Source organism: Dendronephthya gigantea, unplaced genomic scaffold, assembly GCF_004324835.1.
Source record: "Dendronephthya gigantea isolate DGI-Jeju-01 unplaced genomic scaffold, DenGig_1.0 000309F, whole genome shotgun sequence".
NCBI classification, from domain to species: Eukaryota; Metazoa; Cnidaria; class Anthozoa; order Malacalcyonacea; family Nephtheidae; genus Dendronephthya; species Dendronephthya gigantea.
The window spans coordinates 33,967-56,557 of record NW_021163319.1 but is presented as its reverse complement, the minus strand read 5'-3'; the positions used below and the strand labels follow the sequence as shown (position 1 = coordinate 56,557).

The window sequence follows — 22,591 nt, the reverse complement described above, 5'->3', positions numbered from 1 at the left end:
GTTACTTTTTATTTATTTTCCCCGTTATACACACAAAAAGCTGATAAAGTATATCCATATGACGAAATATTTCACGAAAAACATAAGTGCAGTTTTAGAGAACCGCGTGCTTAAATACATGCTTAAGAATAAAGACACGGAAGTTTTAAACGATATTACTAAAACAGGTTTATGAAGAGTATAATGTATATTATATAACGTTGTTTCATGACATGTATAAAATAAAAAGGATTACAGGGCTTTTAGCGTCCAACAGCTGTGAGTTCGCGAGCCATTTGGCAAGAGACACATGGAGAGCAACAGCTGACACACAAAGCATCATTGCAGAGCGTACCCTGAAAATAATTCACAAAAGTAAAATATTTCAGCTATGATTGAAAAGTGTTTTGTAAACTTGCGAAACGGAATTGTTACGGAAATGAAATTCTTTCAAATGATTCCATGAGGTAGAAAGTTAAATATTTTCATTCAACTTTCGAGTCTAATACTGTTCAGAGCCGGAGGTCGTATGAAAAGGTAATTAACTCTTTGTCTAGCTAGTAACAGTATTTAGCTTTAAAACGTAGTAAAGAATTTTATACAACAGTGATTAAAACTGAAGATGATGATATTGAAGAAGAGACAAACCTGAATGCCGTTTTCAGTCCTCAATTTGACTCGCATCGCCAGCAGTGCTCCAGGGCAACACAGCGGGAAACAGCATCCTTCACCCATACGTTGTGAAAGACTTATCATAAAACAACATGGACAACACCAGCCAAACAAACCTAAAACGACATTAATTCATTTTCGTCAAGAGCGTCTTTTACACGTCACTGTTTCCACAGGCGACAAATTTTAAGCTTACAATCTGAACTAGCTATGAAGTTTCCTAGGCTATGCCTATGGAAGTTCATCTAACTTACATGACTTGATATCTTCAAAACATCCGAAAACACCTGACGACCAATCGCGTGGAGCAGCACCAGGCTGGCTTGTTACCACTGTTGTAACTTGAGTTGCCATTGTCGTTCAAATAAACTGTATATAGTGTCATAAAAAGAAGACAACTTCGTTTAACAGAGACAGAGTATGTTGACTATGTTGAAATGTTTTGTAAGCATGGAAACTTTAAACTTTGAACAAATAAAATGCAAATTGAATATTAATGTGAAAAGAAAACAGTATTCAAAAAAAATTTTAGTTGCCAGGCGCTGAGCCGGGACAAACCAATTAAATACTTTGAAATTTCTATTAACAGGCGGCCAGAATCGATACAATTTCATCAGTTTCGTAGTCTCATCATGAACGTTACACTTTTCTTCACAATGCGAGCAAATGCGTTTAATTGCGTCCAAGGACAAGGTATAATAATATCACTCTATAATTTCATTTATCGAACAAAACTATCTGACAGCCATTCTATTGAACCTAGAGATCCTCTGATTTGTACGCCATTTACTTGCCTTTTTTAACGGAAGATAAAAAATAGGATTATAAGACGTTTGCCACTGTCAATAATACCGGTTCGGGCATGAACGAAATGTGAATATTGTATGGCCTATGGCCTATGGGTACCCGCTAGCGAGTTAGTGAAAATGCATTACAAAATACAAAATTGTCTTTGTAAAAATTTACGGCAAATTTCAGGCAATTAGTTAAACAGTGAACTTGTTTCTTCACCGACTGTGAGCACTGAGCAGAGCATTTTTTGGCCAGACAGGTACCTACAGTTTGAAACATCTGTGCAGACGTGAACTCATTAGGTTTTTTAACCGTTAGAAGAGCGTTTTTAACAGGATTTTTTAAACGCGGGAATAAAGAAACTTAAAGGGTGCACATTGCTTTAAGAAAACGCATTCCCTTATTGCACATTTTACGTCTAAAACGGCTGTAAAACAGAAATATCGTACACAACAGTAACACGATATCGTAAGTACCCGACATAATCGCTAACAAATATTTGCCGTTTGCACGAAAAATAGACTTCGGCGCGCAGCTCCAGAAGCAAAGGGTATTCGACTTAAAGGTTTTACTAAGCATATAAATGTTATATTGTTGGTTGCCCACTTAAAATTATATTAAAATGTTGATCTATTATCCCGATCAAACAAAGCAGGGTGTGCATTTATTAAATATGCCAGTTTTCAAAGTGGGAAAATTTTAAATTCTCGCAACCGTCCACTATTTCTTTTTTCTATTTCACTTCAAGGTTCCTCGTTAGGTTAAATATTAAAAGCTACCAACCTTGTCTAGACTTGTTCGAGTCTGTACTGGTCCAAAAAGCGAAGTTTTGTGCCAATAAAATTGATGCGAACCTTGAGCTTCTCTGCAACCGGTATTGATTTTCGTCAAAATCCGTTGCTAGGCAACCCTATAAATACGTAAATACAAATTAACACATGCCAATTTTGTTATGCTGAAGAAGAAAAGATCATGAAACACACCTGTCATAGTCTGGGATGATAGTATTGTAAAAGTATCTCCAATTATTGCCCCGTACATCCATGCTACCAAAAGGTCACCAGTTAAACGTCTTGGTAGAACCACAGTTAATGAAACTGGCTGTCAGACAAATTGATTGCTGAACGAGCCATACAAATATGTTATTATGTTGTGTTTGATCAGTTAACCTCACGCATCCATTTTCAGCCGTTATTGAATATCAAAAAATTCATTTAATAGTTTTACCTGAATAAAGGCATGATACTAATTTAGGAAATCCAGTGAGTAACTTTTTATTTCGGCGGGCTATATAAAAACTAACATGAAGGATTACACTTAAAGTCTCAAAGATATATATAGATTTGAGTACTGTTACTATAGGATAGAAAAAGATCGTAAATAATTTAACACTTACATGTGCTTGAAGTTAATCCAAACATACTAAAAACTACAACGATATAAGTTTGTTTTTAAATGAAATCTAAATTGAAACTGAGCAACCGGAGGAAAGTATACTCTATTGGTTTTGTACTTAATACTAAATATTTATTTTTTGTTCACTTCGTCTTCGGTGAAACCTTAAAAAAACCCCGGCTACTCTTTGTCTGGCCTCTCAACCTCTCTGTCTTGGGTGCTCCTGTCATAATCTTTGAGGATCATTGAGGCACACAAGCCCCTCCACCGCGTCAAGGTGGTTGCCGAAGGAGGGGAGAGGCCTTCTTAATCTACGATGATCTTGATAAAAATCACGTCATCTTTGATATACTGACGATTATCCAAATGATCAATCGGCATAAACAATGGGGAACCACTGGCGATGTTCATATCAGACCTTGGGCGTTGAAAAGAGGAACTTTGGGGGTCAGAATGAAACGCATCGACCATGTGATCACCGTTACCTTGATCCAAGAGCATCATGGTAATCTTCTTTTGAAACGGCCAGGTTTGAAGGGCGTCATAATCACCTTTTAAGAAACGTTCAATGTTTTAGTAAATGTTAGAAGTGGTGATCTCAATGTGAGAGTAATAATATTTCTGTTTCCAGTGATATGAATGAAAAATATTTCGATTCACGTAGTTCAACTCACCTTTCATGACCACAAAGAACAAGGACAAATGCGATCCTTTTCCAAATCCATCTCCGTTCATATAGATCTTTGCACACATTTTATACCCGTACTGAGCGCTGTAGAAATGTGGACTATACAAGGCCGTCTTCACTCCATTGATAGCATCCTGACGTTTTCTTTGATATCCTTCAATCTTCCACAGTAAGGTACCATTGTAACTATGGATACGTTGTTGTGCACTTGGTCCTCGTTGCGATTCCAAGTCGGTGATTTTTACTGTATTCAGAGCAAGAGCTTCATCGACTTGATCAGCTCTGCTTCGAAAACGTTCAAAATGTAAAGATTTCTCCCTCAATTCTCGTTCCAATGTTATAAGTCGTTCACGTAAATTCCCTGATTCAGTGGACAGATCCCGAACTTTCCCCACCAGCTCATGAAAATCCCTTTCTATCCCTGCATCACCCTGACCGTTTGACTCCAAACCTTCAACTCGTCTTTCAAGACCAGTCACTTTCTCGACAAGCAGGACAAATTTTTCAGCGACGCCAGAACGAACCTCGGTGATGTCGCTTCGTATTTTCTGCATGATACCGGTGAATTCCGGACGGGGAATATAGTCTTTGAGTTGGGAAGCAAAAGTAAATACGAACTGCAGTAGAAGACGAACATGATCGATGATCCTGTTGCTCATATGTTGCTCTAACTCTTTCCGTTTCACAATCTGCAAATTATAAATATTTTATGTAAGAAATTGATTGATAGTACCCATAAATTTTTTATTTTTACAATACACATTTGAAGAAATCTTAAAGAATTCTTTATCACATGTGTGTGAATGTGGTTGTTTGGGTATTTTCAATTGTGCAGTGGGAGGATAGAATAGATTAATTACCTGAAAATACAACAAAAATTTTGATGACTCGAGCAAAGTTCCTCGCTTTGAGCCGAGGAAATATATTTTGTCGATATGGAATCCGGCTATCTTGCACGAGATAGTCCAAAACTTAGTGTATTATCATTATTGCAAATTATTCATTCAAAACAAATCGCATTCATGCATAAATACAAACAGAATCATGAGGGCAAATATGCAATGAACTTAGAAGAAAATCAGCAAACTATTACCTCCTGATTACAGCCCACAGCCTTGAAAATACACTCTCCCGGAATTTCATCACAAACCAACTTTTTGTGTTCTTCAAGGTCTCTTCGTAGAACTTTTTGTTTACAATATTTGCAAGTGACAGGTGCAGCTTCACAGCTCGTAGCGACGTGTTCCTGCAGGGAGGATGAGTTTGGCTTATCATGAGTTCGAAGAAAAAACTACGCAACCAGTTCCCTGAATTTGCTTCATACCAGTTGCTTGTCGCAAGAAAAACAGCCGTAATCGTTGGGTAAATTTCCCAAGGACCAAGACATGGGCTTATAATCATTGTGAATATTTTACCTCAGGTATGCAATGAGAATATGACCGCGCTTCAGTAACCAACTGTCTGGTACGTTCCTCATGTATATTTAAAACTGAGTGTTAATTTCGCTGCAGTTGCTTAGTTACCTTCATCGAGGCAAATGCAACATCTTTACGACAATATTGACAGCTAGCACTCCGATATTCACATTCCTTCTTCAAATGTTCACCCAAGTGAGAGCGTTTGATTTTATTCTTGCACTGGGAATGGACACATTGTATAATTGCATGTTCGCAGACCTGAGAATGGATCTAAATAAAAAAAATCATAATCGATTTTATATAGCCAGGCTGTTAGTTAGGAATGGAAAATATTAAAAACTGGCAGTTCTACAGATATCTTGGAATCAATCTTTCATCTCAAGTTATAAACTTCAAGATTGCAGCTATTAAATTGCGCCATTCTGTAGTACTATTTACAAACACAGCTTTCTCCATTTCTCTAGCCGCACGCTCACCTCTAGTTTATCGTAGCTAGAAGTCCACGTGCAATCGGGATTTGCACAATGTATTTCAAGACTATTAAGCTCACGTTTTGTGAAAGCATCAGAAAATGCCTAAAAAAGAAAATAAAGGCGTTATCATCACGATTGTGCCCAGGCGAAGCGCTTCAGATTCCGAAACTTTGAAAAGCAGCACGCACTTTTTCTTTACTTAGTTCTTCACCATCTTCAGGACATCTTGGAGTTGAACTCCTGAGAAAGAATTATTTTTTTAGAAAAAACCTGCCGTATTACATAAAGTAACCCATTTCATCTTCACGTTTCACCGTCGTCATTTCATGAACATAATGATTTTCAAGCGATAATATGACGACAGTTGCTAAAATATACAACTTTCTCGTGATGTCATTTCACTTGTCATGGTACCATGATAAGAACAATTTTCATCAAATCGCCTTACCCAAGCAAGGTTTCAAAACACGACAGACACATGAGATGACCACAGATGGTCTGCACTGGTTCGAACAACAGGAAATGACAAATAATGCAGATGAACTTCGAGTCAATTCTCTTTCGGTCTCCGTCCGTAATTTTCGTCCCAGTCATTCTAGAAATATGAAATTGTTTCATATCTAGTAACAATAATTTGATTATATTTCTGAGCTAGGTATTAAATACAATCAGGCAAACATTTGCAGAGTAAGTTAGAGGCGTAGCCAGGATTTTAGGGAAGGAGGGGGCCAGCAGTGTGACTCGAGACAAGATTCATGCTAAATATTTCCTGGGAAAGCCCTAGCTAAGCCTCTAATTTTGTATAAAAAGGTAATATTCAAGAGGTGTGGCTTTCGGTTAACAATACACAATAATAGATTGACTTGGTACATCAGCTAATACAATACATCCATACTTACAGCAGATACATTGAAACCCCGTAGTGGAAAGATGTTCCCGTCTGAGATGATCACGGGTCATCTCACATATTTCATTCTAATAAGTTCTAACTAGTCCTATTCGATTTCAAAATTGCATGTTAGCTAAGATTGTTCAGAAAGATTGTTCGTACATTTCCCATGGAATTGGAATCTCCTGCGTTGATACTGTATAACCATGCAACGATAACCAGCGACAGCGTGTCTACCAGTGGAAACTACCATGTTCATCGTATCATGGCCTTGAGGCTAAGTCCATATCAGTCATTAAACTAACCATATTTTTTCCTCTTACTTGTTTCAAAAGAAAGAAAACGTCCACTGGCGTGTTTTCGTAGGTTTCTGTCGCTGCGTTTGATGATAACTGGTGAAACATGACTGGTGAAACATAAGTTATTCATAAGTGAATGGGGATATAATAAAAAAGACACTAATAACATATTTTTCAAAGACATAGATTTTGGCATAACTCAAGCATGCTTGGGAGGAATTAATCGGTCTTTAAAAACATCTTGGTCATCTTTCTTTCGCAATTTTTGCCAAAACATGCAGAATGCCATTCATAGCCTAAATAGCATAAACAAGATTTTCGCCCGAGGTAAAATTTGCAAACCCAAGCTGAAAATTCAGAGGAAATACTTGTATGGAATAATATGAAGGTTTCTCTTTCATTGCTTCAACGAGCCTCTTCCAAGTCAACTTTTAAAATTCAATTGTTTGGCCCATATAAAATCGTCAGCTCAGCAATTTCTCCTGTGCAAGAGGGGTTTCCCCTACTAAGATTCAGGCTCTCCAAATTTTCGTCGTTCTTCCATCTTCACAAATGTTTGCGAGAAAATATTAAATAAAAAGTTGCTTACATATCGATGCTTCGTTGTAATCAAGTTTCTACAATGTATGACAACTTTCCTTAATTAACGTCCTTCGCTCTCCAAGCTGCAGCATTGAACTGGTCATGACTTGCTTGTGCAGGGATTAATATTGTTGACGAAATACGGAGAGAAGGCCTGGGTACCGGGAACTATGTTGATATTTATCAGAGAACAAAATCTAGTTTTTATTTTGATATTCTCAGAGAACAAAACGTGAAAAATGTTCAAAGTCTATGTACGCTTTCTACCTGAACAAGAAAACTTGCACTTAATTCTGTTCTGTGAGACGGATTATGTTTCATTACTACGTCATAAAAGAATTAATTATATTCTATTGTCGATGAAAAACGCTGACTTGCTTTTTAGTTTGCCCAGGGCACAGTGTAAACCAGCTCCTTCCTTTTACAGGTTCAAGGTTTACTTTTTGCAAATTTTTATTACACTCGAGTCCTGCTTTGTACAAGTGGCTGAAGATAAATTCTGGATAAAATTTGCCTCCAAAAGTGTTGAATATTAACCATTACTTGTTAGGTGGAAAGGAAACTTAAAATATAATTAAAGATGGATGGACAAATGATTGCCAAAAATGACTAACCAGTTAACTTCTTTAAGGTTCTTTAATTCAGGAGTATTAGGTCAATGTTGCAACACAGCCACAACTCTTCCCTTGTCAGCATGGGATTCTCAAAAGCAGAATGTCAAGGCATATTTACAATATTCATATAAAGATGAACAATACGTCCACAACTTTGCCCAAGGAAAAGCAGACCAATTGAGGGCATTGCGCCTGAATATACTTGCTTCCATGGGAATACAAATTGCCTGCAAGCTTCCTCGTTGTTTCACCAGCGGCGAAGATGGTAATGACAATTTTTTCTTGTATGTGGTACTTCCAACAACTTGCCACACTGGTGAGCAAAATGTGGACAAGATGCACTCTATGCAACCCTGCCAGCAGATACAGATTATTCCTTCTCCAAGATTCAGGAAAAATTCCAAGAAAATTTGATGCCAAAGATAAGCCAACAGAGCTGTAACCCCACTGATGTTTGGATATCAAGGATATTTCAGTCGTGGCAACTCAAATCCTTGCAAAAATACCTAACCTTCTGTCCTATATAAAATTCTGCTAACATTTGCAATCTGAACATTTATATTATCTCAGAAGCAATATTTGATACTTTGTTAGATATTTCCCTTCTTTTTTCGCACTAGTGGTAATATGCCAAATTTAGCCCATCAGACAAGAGAATCAAGCGGCGTTATGACTTGGAATATTTTCTTACCAGACCTTCGTGCAATAAAAGTATGCAAGTATTGAATTGTATATACGAAGTATGTGTCGTGAACTAAATGGTTGAATGTGTTAACAAAGTGAATAATAGGTCTATATACTCTATAATATAAGATTTCATTCGAAAATCTCCCGTTTGCCGCCAAATCGTCGTCAAGTAGGGACAATGTATCGATTGCATGGCTAAAATTGGCTACACCTCGTCGATTTTACTACGATTTTAAAACAAAATCGTGATATAATGTATCAGCCCAATATCTTTGAAAACAATAATTTAGTTCTACTAAAGCATGCAATGACATAAAAGGAAATAAAGGAATTTAGGTTTATATTAAGTAAACAAAATCTCGTTGTAGGTAATTAAACCCAGACTTCACTATTTCACATGCACCATTTGAAGCTCGCCTGACCTCGGACTAATAACCAAATAACATAAACATAATATAACAAACATAAACAATCTGATTTGCTCCTTACTTTTTGCATAAATTCTTTGTGAGATGGGAAATATTTTACCAGCAATATCCAGCAATATCTTCGCTTCGGTTAAATTTTGGCGCCAACGTTTTGACCTTTGACCAGGCACCAGGCCACACCAGGCTTCCTGGTTTTACTGATGACAAATTCTGGCTTTTCTCATTCCTTACAAACCATCTTTTATAAAACACGAGCATCACTCAGAACAAGTAGGAATAAAAATGTTTCCTACAACGAATACAAATCACAACAAAGTAAATTTGGAAGAGAATTTTCGCAAAGAATCTCGTGATGAGCAACATACCAAATAATAATTATAACACTTAGGATCACCCAGGCCACATATCGCTTTGTAAGTTAGCAAAGACATTTATTGCTTACAAAAAAGGTAGTACTCATAATATGACATCATATCCGTACTACAAAATAAACTTGGCACTAATTAAAAATACGTTCTTTGCGAGGAAAACATGTTTATATATGCATAGTTGCGAAAGAAATGCCAGAGTTAGGAGGAGGAACAAAGACTTTATCGGCCAAGGATATCCAACTCTCTGGACATTTGACAAAGAGCACATGGACCACAGCATTCAACAACGATCGCATCATTACACAAATCACCCTAAAAAGAGAAACGGAATGGTCACTTTGTTGGGTAAGTAAGTTGTCCCAACTACTTGCCTCCAAAGCATGCAACAAACAGATCCCTGACGAATATTAAAGAGAATTTCAAATGCAGAAGATCGCTGGACTACTTTGATGGCTATGGTCATGGGGAATATTAATCTCAATTCCGGGAACATCAATTTCACGGCTACCCCTGAAGACCCCTGGGTTTAGGATACGATATATATATATACCTGGATGTTCTGTTCTCCTCGCAACTTAGCTCGCATGGCCAGCAGAGCTCCTGGACAGCAGAGCGGGAACAAACAGCTTTCTCCCATACGTGTGGCAACTTGAATTGCAAGACAGCAACTGCAACAACATCCACAAAGACCTGAAAGATAGATTAGAGGGCGTTAATGCGTTGTACGTTTGTACCAAGGGTAGATAGTGTATTCAAAAGATAGTTAATATTCGTATATTTCGTGTACATACAGGTCTTTATGTCATCAAAACACGAGAAAAGACTACTGTTCCAATTTCGCAGACCACCAGGTTGGGTTGTGACCGTGACAGTTTGAGTAGAGAACTGTGTTGCCATATCTAAAAAACAAGCAGCTACAGTATCGATTTGTTACCCGAAATATTACCAGAAATAAACATGTTTAGATATATTTTTGTGCGTCATTGCTGTCTTCTTATGTTAGGTTTAAGAAAAAGGTTTTGTGACTGTACTCCAAATAATTATATATGCGCTATGACTATCTACGCATTCACAACTTATCCACTTCTAAGGTCTATTAAAGGCAAGAAACTGCACACAGTCACAAAATCGCAGCAGGAACCGTGTGAAATGGCCAACGTATAAACAACAATCACGGCTGCCTTGTGTATAGTGAATTTGGGAGTTAACCAGGTCCATTATCTTTTTCGCGATGCATAATGCATACCTTTCATGTAAATACAACAAATTACACAAATTGCTGAAATTCGAACAACTTGTAATTGGTTTTCTAATTGCAATTTAGGTAGTGCTTTCGAACTGTGTCTGTGATAATTTACTAATTTTCTCAGTTCACAATGTAGGTAAATTCAGGTGATGAAGTTACTTCAAAGGTATTCGCCTCGATATGTAACATCTGCTACGAAACAAAGTGTTTTGATGCATCTTTCAACACACAGGCGTGCAATATCACGCTGGTTTATGAATTTAAAGAAAAAACAAAATAAATCATTTAAAGTGCATATCGTAAATAATGCAATACGTTGAATTGTATTTCGCTTAGCACATTAAAATTTAAGACCCCAATATATAGTCAGCGTTGCAGGCTAAGCGGCAGTCTACTTTTTACGAAATGAAAGTTGCAAATTATTACACGGTTGCAAATTATTACACGGTCGCAATTTGAGCAGCCAAAGTTGAAACGCTGTATATAAAAATCCCTAATCGTAATTAACAAACCAATCTAATGATATTCGATAATAGATATTTTAAAACTGACAATTCTTACTTCGCATGTACTTCTAGTGATATATTTGAAAGCGTATACAGAAGAATACTTGAAGACAAAAAATCACTTGTAGAAAATTAATCGCTGGTAATATCTACACTTGATCGTAACTGAGATTATTGAAACCTGTGGCAGCAGGTATTCCCATCTTCTAGGTACAACCTAGCATCTCGTAATTTTACAATACATTAGGCAATATTATACAGCTTTCAAGCAAGTCACAGCTGTGTATTGGCAACAGAAACAGACGTGTTTGTTTTGCCAGTAATACGACGCCTCAGTATTACAACACACTAAATGCGTACTCACACAACATATATTATTTTACCCAATTTTAGAAACCTCGCTATCTTTCCAGGCGTTAAACAAGAAGATTTCGCTTCCTTAGTTTATTATATTTTTGTCGCACAAATAACAGACCATCTCGTCGTCTCGAACAATTTTAGAAAGGAAAAGCATACTTGGGCCGAAGCAGAGCCGCACTTGACCCACGCTAGAAAGATCAATTCAAACAATCGAAACAGAAAATTACCACAAACATGTTAAATGAAATATCTTACCTCCAAAAGGAAGAACAATTCAGATATTTTTCTAGCTTTTTTAAACAGAAGCGCTCAAGCAACAACTCTTCACTCTTGACGAATGAATGCCAACGCCTATTAAATGGTTAACGATTTTCCTTATATGGAAACTAAATTAACATTTGCAATTCCAAACAACAATAATTGCATATTTTATAATAATTATAATCATGGTAAGGACCATCAGACCATGAGAAAACGTTTCGTTGTGACTACATATATAAGCCATAAGGAGCTCAATTTTTAAAAGGCTCAAGGCGGAGATGTCGTAGTTTTTAGAAACAAGAACAAGAAAACGTAACATCTTGCAATTCTAACATCAATTTTACCTTCGCATCACTTGAGTTCAGCTCATAATCATATTGATAGCCTTCTCCAGTCTCCACTCAACTTTTCTAAAAATAAATATCGTATTCCTTTGGAATAATTCTCTTCTTGTTATGAAAATTTGTGTCAGGAATTCAGAAGATAAGCCTTTGGTTACATTTGAATTTTAATGTTCCATTTTAAAACTTCAAGCCTGAGTAACTTAATTATCCACTTGAACTCAAATGACAATTACCCCTTTTAACAATGGCTATCGCTGAATTAATAATAAATACATTGCAGATGCATTTGAACATAAGTGGTACATTTAAGTGCTAATTTTTCATATTGTTTTCTTTACGTGTTCTTTATTTTTAGCAACTTGCAATACAAGTTGCCAGGAGTTGCTCAAACTATGATTTTAATTCAGTCAAACTGGTTTTTTCCACACAACTAGTCAACAACGAATGACAAGCCAGGCTGTCAAATGAGGTTAACATTGTAACTATCTTATCTGTCTGTAACACTCTGAACCACTTCTTTTGTAGTCCTGTTACTTTCATCATCACTTTCCTCTCCACATTCTGCACTATTTTCTTCATACAACTCACTTTCCTCTTCACTGAAACAACAAAGTCTGAGGTGGTATTTTGCAATACATTGTAGACACTTCTCTATATACTGCTGAGAAATATTCATTCCTTGTCATAAGAAAATAATCTCTAAAACATGATAATTAATTTGGATTCTGAACCAGCAAAGCACAGCAGGTATTAATTAACAGTTTATTATATTCTCACCTGGAGGATGATTCAATGTCAACAAAATTCCTATTTGGATTCCAGTGTTCTTTGGAGTCATCAATTGTAGTCATATCATAACCTGTTACAACATATATCATATGAGAAGTTAAACATTTGAGTCAGAGCTAGTCAATTTTTCATAGTTTTCTATACTAATACATAATTTTACAACCCATACTGTAACATTGTGAAGAAATGAAGATATATACGATCACACACTGATACGATTAATATATTCTTACTATTGCCTTCCTTTTGCTTATTTCTTAAACCTTCTATCCACTTGTTTTGAGCTTCAACTACCTCCCCACTGTTTTTGCATGCAGAATAAATATCCAGCAATTCCCTAAAGAAAAAAAAGCTTGCATTTACCTATCTCAATTAAATATAACTTCATTATTGAATCAGGTACCTGTACATTACAAAAAAAGAGATTCATTAACTTTATACCTGTTAAGATCATAAAATCCTTTACCCCATTTGAAGCACTTAAGTATTTCAGAACCAAGATCTTTGAATCCTGCCAAAAATACCACAAATAATCTCATATTGACCTAGCTCCTGCTGATACTTTTATTAATACTTTATTGACATGTTTATCTCCAACAGCATGGGAATAATTTGAAAATTTTTAAATAATTTCTAATCATTCCACTCACCAAAGTGAATAAACTAAGACATAATGATGATATTTCCCAGCGCAAGTAATCCAGGATCACTGCAAGTGATATTTTATGAATATTATGGGTTTTCAAGTTACCTGTTATGTACAATGTTGCTGCATATGCTTCAACGCATGACAGCCGACATGGATGACCATAATTGATGGGATTAGCAGCAACTAAATACGGCAACAACCTAGCATGTCCACCTTTCATTTTACCAAATGGAGTATCATCAATTTTTGCCCATGAACAGTCAACTACAGCAACACCTGATTGTACCACAATGTCTACATCCTCTGCAGACAAACATTTCTGTCCCAGAGGACTAAGAATTATACCATGAGCTTTCTGGGAGAGCTTTAATGATCTTACAAAACCAAGTCTTTCAAGCTTACGTCCTGAACATTTCTTCGGATCACAGTGTCCTAGATCCTTTAGAAATATTGCATGTCATTCATCATGGAAATCTACTTTTACCCTACTCTGGCGATCCACTTAGATTGCACTCAGGCTTTAGGACTTGAGCAATCCATTATAATTATTAAGCTATTATAGGCTTATAGCATTAATACTAACTGTATATATCTTAAATATATGAAATTTGAAGTGCAATAAAATTGAGTTATTAATGATGAAACTAACCCACATTAACAAAGGGAAAGGAAGACCTCGTCCAAAATCTTTCTTTTTTTCATCTGTTTGCTCTGAAAGAAATTTGAAGTTCAACTTCACATGGCATACTGCATGCATACATATGAAAATTATATAGAAAATGAGATCTTAAAAACAGAATTATGAATAATTACCTTCATCCAATGTCAGTTTATCTAAAGCAGAACAACATTCCTCGCTCTCCCACTTTTTTCTGTTTTTCCATCCACCTTTCTTTCCCTTCTTTTCCCATTTTCCATTTCTGATCATTTTAAAAACTAATACTTCATGTTGTAGTGGGTTTTGAAAGTACTATGACGATTGACGATATATATCCCGTGATATCACTGGAGTATTATGATATCTGATATCTATGATTTAATGATGTTTTCCTCCCAAGAATATATTGACAACAAGACAGGAAGAGATGATTTGAACAGATTTCAATACCTACAAGCTTTGGTGACAGAATTTCAAGATACTTTGAGTGATGGTACTTGCTAGCCATGGCATCACTTTGGCATGGACAAATTTTTCCTTGGGGAGGGGGGGATTGCTACCGAGAGGGTATTCAGGGTATCCAGTGAGAGGTGGGTGGATATAATTGCCTATCATCAGCAGACAGATTTTCATTTCTAGATGCCAAGTATCAAGTGTTGGCTAACCTTGCCAACTTTGCCTATGATCCAATAAACTACCCTCATCTTAAGAAGCTTAATGTAGCTGAGTTATTTTTGGGTAAGTTAAAGAAACTGCGAGAGACCTTCTATAATTACACCATTTACATTGTTATAATCCCACAATACTATTGAACTATACTAGGTCCAGACTTTCTCATAATGCAATAAACATATAATATAGATATGCTGGTAATATAGATATGCTGGTAATTTAGATATGCTTAGTGAAGAAAATGAAAAATATGTTGAATTTGGAATTAGTGGACTTTGTAACTATTGCCTTGGTAAAGTTGTTATTATTTTGAAACCGGTTTCATTTTTGCTTTTTCTAGAATTTACTGCATGCTTGTATAATATAAGTGAGTTTCTTTTAATTAAAACTTAGATCCAGACTGTAGGAATGCTATATTAGAAAATGATGGAATACAAGAGATTCTTAATTGTTTATCCAGGTATAACTTTCTTAACAAAATCAAAAGGCAAATTGTGGCAATTTAATAATAACACTTCTGTGTTGTGATTTAGCTCAAATGAGGAGACTGTTCTTTCTGCCATCACCACTCTGATATATCTCAAGAACAATCAAACCAGTGAAGGTGCTTTATTCGATCATTGAGAAATGCATGAAAAGGTTCAGTTTATCAATGGCATTGGTAATCTTGCTTGGAAAATTTTGTGATTTCTATTCAATTTTTACAGAACTTTCATCTGAAGCAGTTATTGAGTGTATGATCACATATTCCACTTCAACAAACACAAGATTAGCTAACCTTGCTAAAATATATCTACAGGTATGATACTATGTATTTTCCCATCCATTTTATCATGTATATCTGCAGTAAGGACTTAAGGCTGGTATCAAGCTTGTCTGCTATATTTACTTGCAATGTGACAAAGTGCTTATTGCTCATGCAGACAATGGTTTAAAATGTAAGCTAGGCACTGCGTTATTTGCATTGACACCTACAATTCCTTCATGTGTTTTATTTTCTAGAATTTTAGGAAAACAACATGAAAATGTGGAAATGTGCCCCAGTGTGGGCAGCTATAACATTTTATATCACATCAACTGTTGTTGAACCTATTTAGGAACAGACACAGCAGTTACAATGCTTTTAAAGAAGACAAATTAAGCATATTGTTATGAATGAACTAAGCAGTGCTCTTGTAAATTCTCTTCTTTTTATGAATAAAAATTATATTTACAAAACAGGGTTGAGACTCTGGGAAATTCACCTATATCACAGATTATAGCTAATCTGTGCCTATATGGAGGGCACAATTTTAGTGAAGGAAATAATTAACCAATCAAATGCCTGATTTAGTAATCATAACATGACGTAAAGCAAGATATTACCATTTGCAAGCGACCGTTCGGCGCAAACGTTTTCACGCGTTTTCTTACGTTTCAAACGTGCACGTTAGGCAAACCAAACATACATGCTGAAACGTATAAACTAATTAGTTTAGACTGTGAGTTGACATTGTTTGACATAATATAGTATGTTACCAAGGCAACGTATATCACGAAAACAAGATGGAAGACAAAGATAGGAGTTTGATGCCAAAAAGGTTTTACAAAGTTTTTTGAGTTTTGTATTCCAAATATGCCGCCGAAGAAGAAAGGAAAGGCGAAGAAGGGCAATGCCAACGCCGAAGGTGACGACGACAGGGCTGATTCAAAGCCGACAGAGCGAGAAATATTGTTATCACAACAGTTAGTACAAAGGTTTTTGAAGTCGCAAAATTAAACTAGACGCATCACGCATAAGATGTACTAACGCTACGATAGTTGTGGACAAACGTATAGACGATAAATGTTATTTGAGAACATACGAAACAAATTCGGTTCTTTAGAGTCAGTCCGACAAATAAGTTTAAATTTAATGTTCCAAGCAAAATTGATGCTTGAACTGAGAGATTTAAATTGTTTATTAAACTGGATATTTAGACTTGAAGCAATAACTGAAGAATTAAAGGAGGTGAAGAGAAATGTTGATGAACTGTATCCTTTTCAAGATTCTCTTAACTTTCTGAAGGTTTTTATATTTCTTGCCTCTGACTGGTACGCTTCACTTTGTCATGCTGCTGCTCTTCAAAGATTTTCTCTTTAACAAATACTTGCATGCAGTCGAAAAGAAAATGAATGGCTGCAGGAGGAAGCACAGAACACAAGACGAGAAAGTGTATGTTTACCAGTTGACTATGCTATAGAGATGATAGTGCCTATTCAAACCTTTTGTTGTAGCCATCAACACAGAAGCGTGTAGTCCCACCATGGTGGTTACACCTGACAATAATACCTGTCATTTTATGATCCACACAGCACGAGTACATGGCTTACATGTCAAGAAAGACACAGAAAAGACAATCAGCAATTGTATCGCTCAATGATAATAATCAAAGTGAACTAAGCAAAATTCAAAAACAAAAGGAGGAAATGATTGCATATTATGAACAGCTGAAAAATGGTAAGAGAAGCAGATACTGAAAGAATCCTATTAAACTGGGAATCCAGTTTAGTTAAATATTCATCTTTGTAGTGTTGACATCCTAAATTTCCATGTAGAGCTAAAAGACCAGATGCTTGAGAAAGAAACAGAATTGTCAACAGCCAAAAAAGAGCTCACAGAACTTGAACAATATCAGGTTGGCCACTCCTAAATTAGAACCATGATCTCCTATTAGTTGCCATGCATTTTTTTTAGAGCAGCCAGATGATCTTTCTTCAGCAACTAATGTCACAATTGTGTGTTTCTCAAGCATCTACAACACGATCAAGAAGCTGAAATTAAATCATTGGAGGATGAAGTTCAACAGATGCGTGCAAAACATTCAGAATCCATTCAAAAACTCAAGGCACAGTTTCTGCGAGAAAAGAAACAATTTCAGGATCAATCAGATGCCAGAATTGAAACGATGACAAAAGAAGCTAATCAGGTGTGCAATAAAATCTTGAAGAACATGCAAGCTAGCACACACCCTGAGAACATGTTCAATATATCTGCCTTGCATGTAACAATTGTATAAAATTATCTTCTCCTAAACAGGAAGCAAAACAATCAATGATCACCCATACACAATGTGTAAAAGAAGAGAACCAAAAATTACGAAAAGAACTGCTAGCATTGATCAGGAGAACTCGAGGGCTTCATGAGAAACGACAACAGCTGGAAGAACAACATAAAACATTAAAGAGAGACTTGCAATATGGCAAGGATTTGAGCAGGATTCAAGGAACAAGGCAAAATAGATTGTACAAGTCTTTTGGAATCGATGAAAAGACAACATATTCAAATAATATAAATCATAGAATTTGAAAAATGTTGAATTTTATTGTTGAATGATGTATTCATGTTTTGGGGTTTGCATGGAAAATTAGAAACATATTTACAAAAAATGTGAGTATTTTCTAACTAAAGGCATTGTATCAAAAGTCAATATATTGACTTTATATATTGACTTATGATCCAATAAATGTTAATACTCATATTCCAAGACCTGCTTGTGGTAAAATAACAAGTACCTATACAATGAGAAATGCCAAATTACAAAACAATGTATTTAACAATACTTGTAATGTGACAACTTATCAAATTTTTATTAAGAAAGACCTCATCAGGGTCTATCAGGACAACTAAACCACCCAAAAATGACAGGGGTTTCTCTGAGTGGTTAGTCTCATCCTTCTTGTAGTTCAAACTTGTCATGCCTGGAAGTTCACTTGCAAAGTCTCTCAGTGGCTGTTTGCATACATTGATATATGTATTTATAAAACTTGGCTGTCATAAATCATTTCTTGGCCACCGCACATTTTGGATTTTATTACAAGACTTACCCTTCACTCATTAATACCTCCTCCACTGTTGCCTTGGTTATCCAAGCATCATCACATTTAAACCACTGAAAAACATATCAAAATAAAAATTTTCTTGTGAGCTGCCTGACCTTGAGACTCTCACTACTTGCTGTAGGTAAACTACTACACAAAATTATGACAGACAGGTCTATATTTTGCTACCTGATCTTTTTTCTGTCTTACAAAGCAAGTGTAATGACCAACTTCTAGTGTACCACTATGGTTGACAACAGCAAATAGAGAATATCTATAAAAAAAGGATTATCAGCAATTACATAAAAGCTCATTCTTTCATTTTTATGTACCCAAAGGGGTATATATGTTCAGACAAGTTTTGATGAACCCAGAACAATTCTGACAAGTATTCTTAGCAATTTCTGCTAAAGAATTCCCAAAAAAGCTTGGATAAATTATTGTGATAGTGAGTAAGCATTGATATTTTACACTTGTGTTGATGACTGACAGATCAGTAGCACTATCAGAATATTAATTCATGCCCAGAGTCATCAACACAATTATATATATAGTTGTATGAAGATTCATATACCTATAATCACTCAATGAACACGAAGAATTTGAAGTCCCAATATTTACATTTTCCATCTGGTCACTAAAATGAGAAATAATGTAAGTTTTTTTATAAAACAGTGAAACAAAAGGTTGAGTAATTAACTAAGTCCTACCTTGATGACATAAATGGTTTCATATCCAGTTCAACTGGAAAAGGGATGAAGGAGGAAATTTTCTTAGATTTTTTTGAGTGTTCAAAGCGCTATAAACAAATGTGAAGTTTATATGTTGAGAAATGATAGCAAGGAAGTTGAAGATTCTTCCAAGAAAGTTGACAAGTATCTCATTACTTTTAAAGCACAATATTTAGGCTTACCTTTAGATGGAAACAAACTACAATTGGTAATTTCTTCATTGACAGTTGCTTTGTTGCTTCCTGTGAATATAATTATATCTATCATGGAATGTTCCAATTCTTATGTTCACATTCTTTATCACAAGTACCCTGCCCTGAACTTCTCTAATTTCATTACATCATAAGTTACTGCTAATGTATTTATTGAATGATGGTTGTATCAATTAAGCTTCGTTCTAATCACCTAAGGCTGCTTTTCAATATTTTTATGTCGTTTTCTAATTCTTTAACCTTATTGTTACTCTCTAATTCTCTAACCGTCTTACTCTCTAATACCCTAATATCCTGTTACTCTCCCACACTAGGTTACAACACACCAGTAAGAAATATTCAGTTGACCTATACACACCTGATAACTTTGACATTTATTGCACTTTGTTTTACCCTCGCTTCCCAATCTTTCCACTCGAGTAAATCTGGATAAAAAACAGGATTGTGCTTATTTCACAAGCTCTTAAGCAGAATCAATGAAAAAAGGATTAATGAAATTAATTGAGTTAATTGAAGGGCTAGGTTACCTTTGTAGACATTCTATTAGTGATCTTGGAACAAAACTTTCATCCAGATGATCAGATTCAGGAGGTGTGCATGACAGTAAATAATCATCTATTCAAGAAAACAAAGACATTTCATGTTACAAGAGAGCTGTAAGAGCTAGCTGCAGTAAAAATTCCTAATGCATGGAAAACTATTTTTGTTGGCAAAGGTTTCTATGATGCATAAATTTTCCTGAACTTGCCTGATGGAGTTGGACTTGGCACAGATCCTGCAGAACTAATGAATGCTTTTCCATTGCCATTTTTCAAGGCATTTCCCAAATCTAATGAAATATCCCAAAACGGATCGATTGTCGTGGACACGCTGCTGCAAACTTGACACTTGAGCTCAGATTGCAGTCCACCAGTAAATATTCTATCAATAATGCAGTTACAATGATGTGGGTTGTCTGATTTCAATGTATCATCACAGTCCTCTGTGGATGGCAATAAAAAAGTTGTTGACAATATTAATTTGGGTCCAACTGTCTGACTCAAACTGCCAGCAATCGATCTACCTTTACAATACTGATGAAGGACATCCAAGGCAGCAATAAAGAACTCATGGGCATCTTGCTGTTCATATCCTGCTAAATGTCGAGCATTTGTCCACACAAGATGAAGCAATTTGTAAGGAATATGAGGTGTTCTTTCACCAGAATAAAACTAGGAAGTTGAAAAATGAAAAAGATATGAAGCTTACACTTTATGTTTGCAATCTTTTTATATTTCTTTTAGTATCATGTGTAGTCTATTTCTAGTTCAATTAATAATTGGTTTTTACAGAAAACTCTCATCCAACTTGATCACAATTATTCTATATAAAGTTAGTACTAGCAATGCTGAATAATCACCCAAATATTCAGTTCATACCTCTTGAAATAAGGAGACCATGGCACATACAATACATGTTCCATCCTGTTTCTTACACTTATGTTGGTCAGCCAAGAAATAGTCTCTCAACAATGGTGTATGGGTGAAGGCTTGGACGATACAATTCATGAAGCAAGTATTGCCGAGATTGATCAGACCACGCAAGCCTAAAAAACAAACAGTTTAAAAGTTGTTCTTTCTTGGTTCATATCATGCACCAAAGCAGGTCATTCAAAGTTAGGATGCACGAAATTGCACCCACTCAAAACACTTACCTATGATTGAGTTATCACAGACCCTCTGATATTTCACATTTCGTTTTAGAAGTTCAACATCTCTTCTACCAGGCAACCACTGCTCATAAAGAGCAGTCTTGTTTCCTGAAATTGCCCAACACGAACAAAATAAGACCAATAATTTTGTATTGTGAAGTGACCAGAAAAGTTAAAATTTGCTTGTATACCCAATGTTACTGCAGAAATGATGTGTATATCATGAATAACTTCAGTTTGTGTAAAAATGTATAAAAACATACCATAGGACCTCCACGCCTTGGCTCTTTCCTCACGAAGAATCTTCTCCAGAACTTCATTATGGACATAATCGCCACAGAGAAAGCAATACACTACACCATAGGTCAGGTCAACAGCTACGAAAGTGAGATACATGAGGTTTGAACCAGGCATTACCTGAACCAGGCATTACCTGGACCAGGTTCAATACGGTTTGAATACTACCAAAGGTGTAGTTTTTGAATACTACCAAAGCAGTTTCACCTGTGTTGGATGTCAGGCTATTTCATGAAGACAATTAACCTAAATTAGCAATCCACTTAAAAATATTGTGCTAGTCCAGCAACCATGTGATTCAACGATTCATTTTTAATCAGTGGGCCCTAGAAACTGGCTTTTGAACTATTGGGTGAATAATGTACACCAGTACATTTTAGTCAAATACAATAAAGTCAGAAAATAGTATATAGTATGGGGAATCCCCAGAAATCAAATCACTTAAACCTTTTCACATGCAACAACAGCCAAATCCACATATTTCTATGTCACGTAGTACAAATATGTTAGATTTTGAGGGTTTAGGGACGAATTACCTAGCTTATGGTCTTTCTTCTTCGCGTGAGCATGGATATGCTTGAGGCCAGAGTAACAACCAAAATAAACACAATATAGACAGGAGTGAAGACGATTTGACGATGTGTCACAGTCGTCACACTTTCGTGTCGCCTTGAAAATAATAAAAACGTATAAAATACCACGGAATATTACTAGCATATTGAACAAAAAGTCATAAAATACAACACAAGCATCTCTTACCTTTGCACGCCGGGTTTTTCTTGAAGAGCCAACGATAAACCACCCACAAACTTTACGGTAAGTTGGCAAGCATTCCTTTGTGAATTGAGTTAAATGGTTACAAGAAGCCATGAGTTAAAGCTTACTTTGAACTGTAGTAAAGGATAAGCCGCCAAAGCGGCAGAAAAACCGTCATGGGAAAACATTAAACTTCGTCATTTAACTTTTTACACCGGACAGGAAAGGACATGAAAAACTGTGAAAGCACGCGGATGCGCACCAAACGTATTTTAACCAACTGCGCATACCAA

General features: G+C 35.9%; 6 protein-coding genes across 17 annotated transcripts; 2 read left to right on the top strand and 4 right to left on the bottom strand.

Moving 5' to 3' along the window:
• Window positions 1-2,229: 2,229 nt before the first annotated feature.
• Window positions 2,230-9,236, bottom strand: LOC114541771 (TNF receptor-associated factor 3-like). Of its 10 annotated transcripts, XM_028561578.1 has the most exons (11): window positions 8,978-9,236; window positions 7,810-7,811; window positions 5,866-6,012; window positions 5,606-5,657; window positions 5,421-5,519; window positions 5,050-5,214; window positions 4,620-4,772; window positions 3,513-4,215; window positions 2,671-3,389; window positions 2,427-2,563; window positions 2,230-2,353 (listed from the first exon to the last, which is right to left on the bottom strand). In XM_028561578.1, the coding sequence occupies exons 1-9, from the start codon at window positions 8,984-8,986 to the stop codon at window positions 3,145-3,147; spliced, it is 1,575 nt and encodes a 524-aa protein (XP_028417379.1). In that variant the 5' UTR covers window positions 8,987-9,236; the 3' UTR covers window positions 2,230-2,353; window positions 2,427-2,563; window positions 2,671-3,144. The 10 variants fall into 10 exon arrangements, with proteins under 10 accessions (XP_028417379.1, XP_028417377.1, XP_028417382.1 ...); XM_028561576.1 differs by lacking the exon at window positions 7,810-7,811 and having other exon boundaries at window positions 5,866-6,712; XM_028561581.1 differs by lacking the exon at window positions 7,810-7,811.
• A 94-nt stretch (window positions 9,237-9,330) lies between these two features.
• On the bottom strand, window positions 9,331-11,744 carry LOC114541775 (cornifelin homolog B-like). The gene is made up of 4 exons (XM_028561586.1): window positions 11,655-11,744; window positions 10,079-10,186; window positions 9,838-9,977; window positions 9,331-9,599 (listed from the first exon to the last, which is right to left on the bottom strand). The coding sequence occupies exons 2-4, from the start codon at window positions 10,182-10,184 to the stop codon at window positions 9,507-9,509; spliced, it is 339 nt and encodes a 112-aa protein (XP_028417387.1). The 5' UTR covers window positions 10,185-10,186; window positions 11,655-11,744; the 3' UTR covers window positions 9,331-9,506.
• On the bottom strand, window positions 11,661-14,405 carry LOC114541772 (ribosome biogenesis protein TSR3 homolog). Of its 2 annotated transcripts, XM_028561584.1 has the most exons (8): window positions 14,256-14,405; window positions 14,092-14,153; window positions 13,545-13,881; window positions 13,235-13,304; window positions 13,027-13,130; window positions 12,782-12,863; window positions 12,005-12,070; window positions 11,661-11,750 (listed from the first exon to the last, which is right to left on the bottom strand). In XM_028561584.1, exons 1-7 carry the CDS (start codon window positions 14,368-14,370, stop codon window positions 12,022-12,024), a joined length of 819 nt encoding a protein of 272 aa, XP_028417385.1. In that variant the 5' UTR covers window positions 14,371-14,405; the 3' UTR covers window positions 11,661-11,750; window positions 12,005-12,021. The 2 variants fall into 2 exon arrangements, with proteins under 2 accessions (XP_028417385.1, XP_028417384.1); XM_028561583.1 differs by lacking the exons at window positions 11,661-11,750; window positions 12,005-12,070 and adding an exon at window positions 12,082-12,603 and having other exon boundaries at window positions 14,256-14,403.
• A 48-nt stretch (window positions 14,406-14,453) lies between these two features.
• On the top strand, window positions 14,454-16,099 carry LOC114541773 (armadillo repeat-containing protein 7-like). Its single transcript, XM_028561585.1, has 7 exons — window positions 14,454-14,593; window positions 14,740-14,838; window positions 14,996-15,064; window positions 15,166-15,232; window positions 15,306-15,376; window positions 15,480-15,571; window positions 15,775-16,099. Exons 1-7 carry the CDS (start codon window positions 14,458-14,460, stop codon window positions 15,793-15,795), a joined length of 555 nt encoding a protein of 184 aa, XP_028417386.1. The 5' UTR covers window positions 14,454-14,457; the 3' UTR covers window positions 15,796-16,099.
• A 185-nt stretch (window positions 16,100-16,284) lies between these two features.
• Window positions 16,285-18,205, top strand: LOC114541770 (coiled-coil domain-containing protein 166-like). 2 transcript variants are annotated; one of them, XM_028561572.1, is made up of 7 exons: window positions 16,285-16,497; window positions 16,732-16,785; window positions 16,912-16,966; window positions 17,107-17,251; window positions 17,350-17,429; window positions 17,544-17,720; window positions 17,831-18,205. In XM_028561572.1, the coding sequence occupies exons 1-7, from the start codon at window positions 16,388-16,390 to the stop codon at window positions 18,098-18,100; spliced, it is 891 nt and encodes a 296-aa protein (XP_028417373.1). In that variant the 5' UTR covers window positions 16,285-16,387; the 3' UTR covers window positions 18,101-18,205. The 2 variants fall into 2 exon arrangements, with proteins under 2 accessions (XP_028417373.1, XP_028417372.1); XM_028561571.1 differs by having other exon boundaries at window positions 16,285-16,509.
• On the bottom strand, window positions 18,176-22,537 carry LOC114541769 (ubiquitin carboxyl-terminal hydrolase 22-like). The gene is made up of 15 exons (XM_028561570.1): window positions 22,302-22,537; window positions 22,079-22,211; window positions 21,509-21,622; window positions 21,249-21,353; window positions 20,974-21,140; window positions 20,619-20,766; window positions 20,304-20,537; window positions 20,083-20,170; window positions 19,914-19,980; window positions 19,526-19,585; window positions 19,323-19,411; window positions 19,187-19,249; window positions 18,802-18,886; window positions 18,619-18,683; window positions 18,176-18,306 (listed from the first exon to the last, which is right to left on the bottom strand). The coding sequence occupies exons 1-15, from the start codon at window positions 22,410-22,412 to the stop codon at window positions 18,261-18,263; spliced, it is 1,575 nt and encodes a 524-aa protein (XP_028417371.1). The 5' UTR covers window positions 22,413-22,537; the 3' UTR covers window positions 18,176-18,260.
• Between the last annotated feature and the right edge of the window lie 54 nt (window positions 22,538-22,591).

Bases quoted from the DNA above. Each gene is read 5' to 3' on its own strand.
- LOC114541769 (XM_028561570.1), bottom strand. From the start codon at position 22,412: ATGGCTTCTTGTAACCATTTAACTCAATTCACAAAGGAATGCTTGCCA. The intron at 20,538-20,618 runs GTAGATCGATTG...TGCCATCCACAG, and splicing joins CCTTCATCAGTATTGTAAAG to AGGACTGTGATGATACATTG. The intron at 19,586-19,913 runs GTGTGTATAGGT...TTATATTCACAG, and splicing joins ATAAATGTCAAAGTTATCAG to GAAGCAACAAAGCAACTGTC.
- LOC114541772 (XM_028561583.1), bottom strand. From the start codon at position 14,370: ATGATCAGAAATGGAAAATGGGAAAAGAAGGGAAAGAAAGGTGGATGG. The intron at 13,305-13,544 runs GTAACTTGAAAA...TATTTTTGGCAG, and splicing joins AGCAACATTGTACATAACAG to GATTCAAAGATCTTGGTTCT. The intron at 13,131-13,234 runs GTATAAAGTTAA...TTTTTTCTTTAG, and splicing joins GGATTTTATGATCTTAACAG to GGAATTGCTGGATATTTATT.
- LOC114541771 (XM_028561576.1), bottom strand. From the start codon at position 6,035: ATGAAACAATTTCATATTTCTAGAATGACTGGGACGAAAATTACGGAC. The intron at 5,658-5,865 runs GTAAGGCGATTT...ATTCTTTCTCAG, and splicing joins TGTTTTGAAACCTTGCTTGG to GAGTTCAACTCCAAGATGTC. The intron at 4,773-5,049 runs GTAACTAAGCAA...TCCTCCCTGCAG, and splicing joins TTGCATTTGCCTCGATGAAG to GAACACGTCGCTACGAGCTG.
- LOC114541773 (XM_028561585.1), top strand. From the start codon at position 14,458: ATGATATCTGATATCTATGATTTAATGATGTTTTCCTCCCAAGAATAT. The intron at 15,065-15,165 runs GTAAAGTTGTTA...ATTAAAACTTAG, and splicing joins ACTTTGTAACTATTGCCTTG to ATCCAGACTGTAGGAATGCT. The intron at 15,233-15,305 runs GTATAACTTTCT...GTTGTGATTTAG, and splicing joins ATTCTTAATTGTTTATCCAG to CTCAAATGAGGAGACTGTTC.
- LOC114541775 (XM_028561586.1), bottom strand. From the start codon at position 10,184: ATGGCAACACAGTTCTCTACTCAAACTGTCACGGTCACAACCCAACCT. The intron at 9,978-10,078 runs GTATGTACACGA...TCTATCTTTCAG, and splicing joins TTTTGATGACATAAAGACCT to GTCTTTGTGGATGTTGTTGC. The intron at 9,600-9,837 runs GTATATATATAT...TTCTCTTTTTAG, and splicing joins GAGGAGAACAGAACATCCAG to GGTGATTTGTGTAATGATGC.
- LOC114541770 (XM_028561571.1), top strand. From the start codon at position 16,388: ATGCCGCCGAAGAAGAAAGGAAAGGCGAAGAAGGGCAATGCCAACGCC. The intron at 17,252-17,349 runs GTAAGAGAAGCA...ATTTCCATGTAG, and splicing joins TTATGAACAGCTGAAAAATG to AGCTAAAAGACCAGATGCTT. The intron at 17,430-17,543 runs GTTGGCCACTCC...GTGTTTCTCAAG, and splicing joins CAGAACTTGAACAATATCAG to CATCTACAACACGATCAAGA.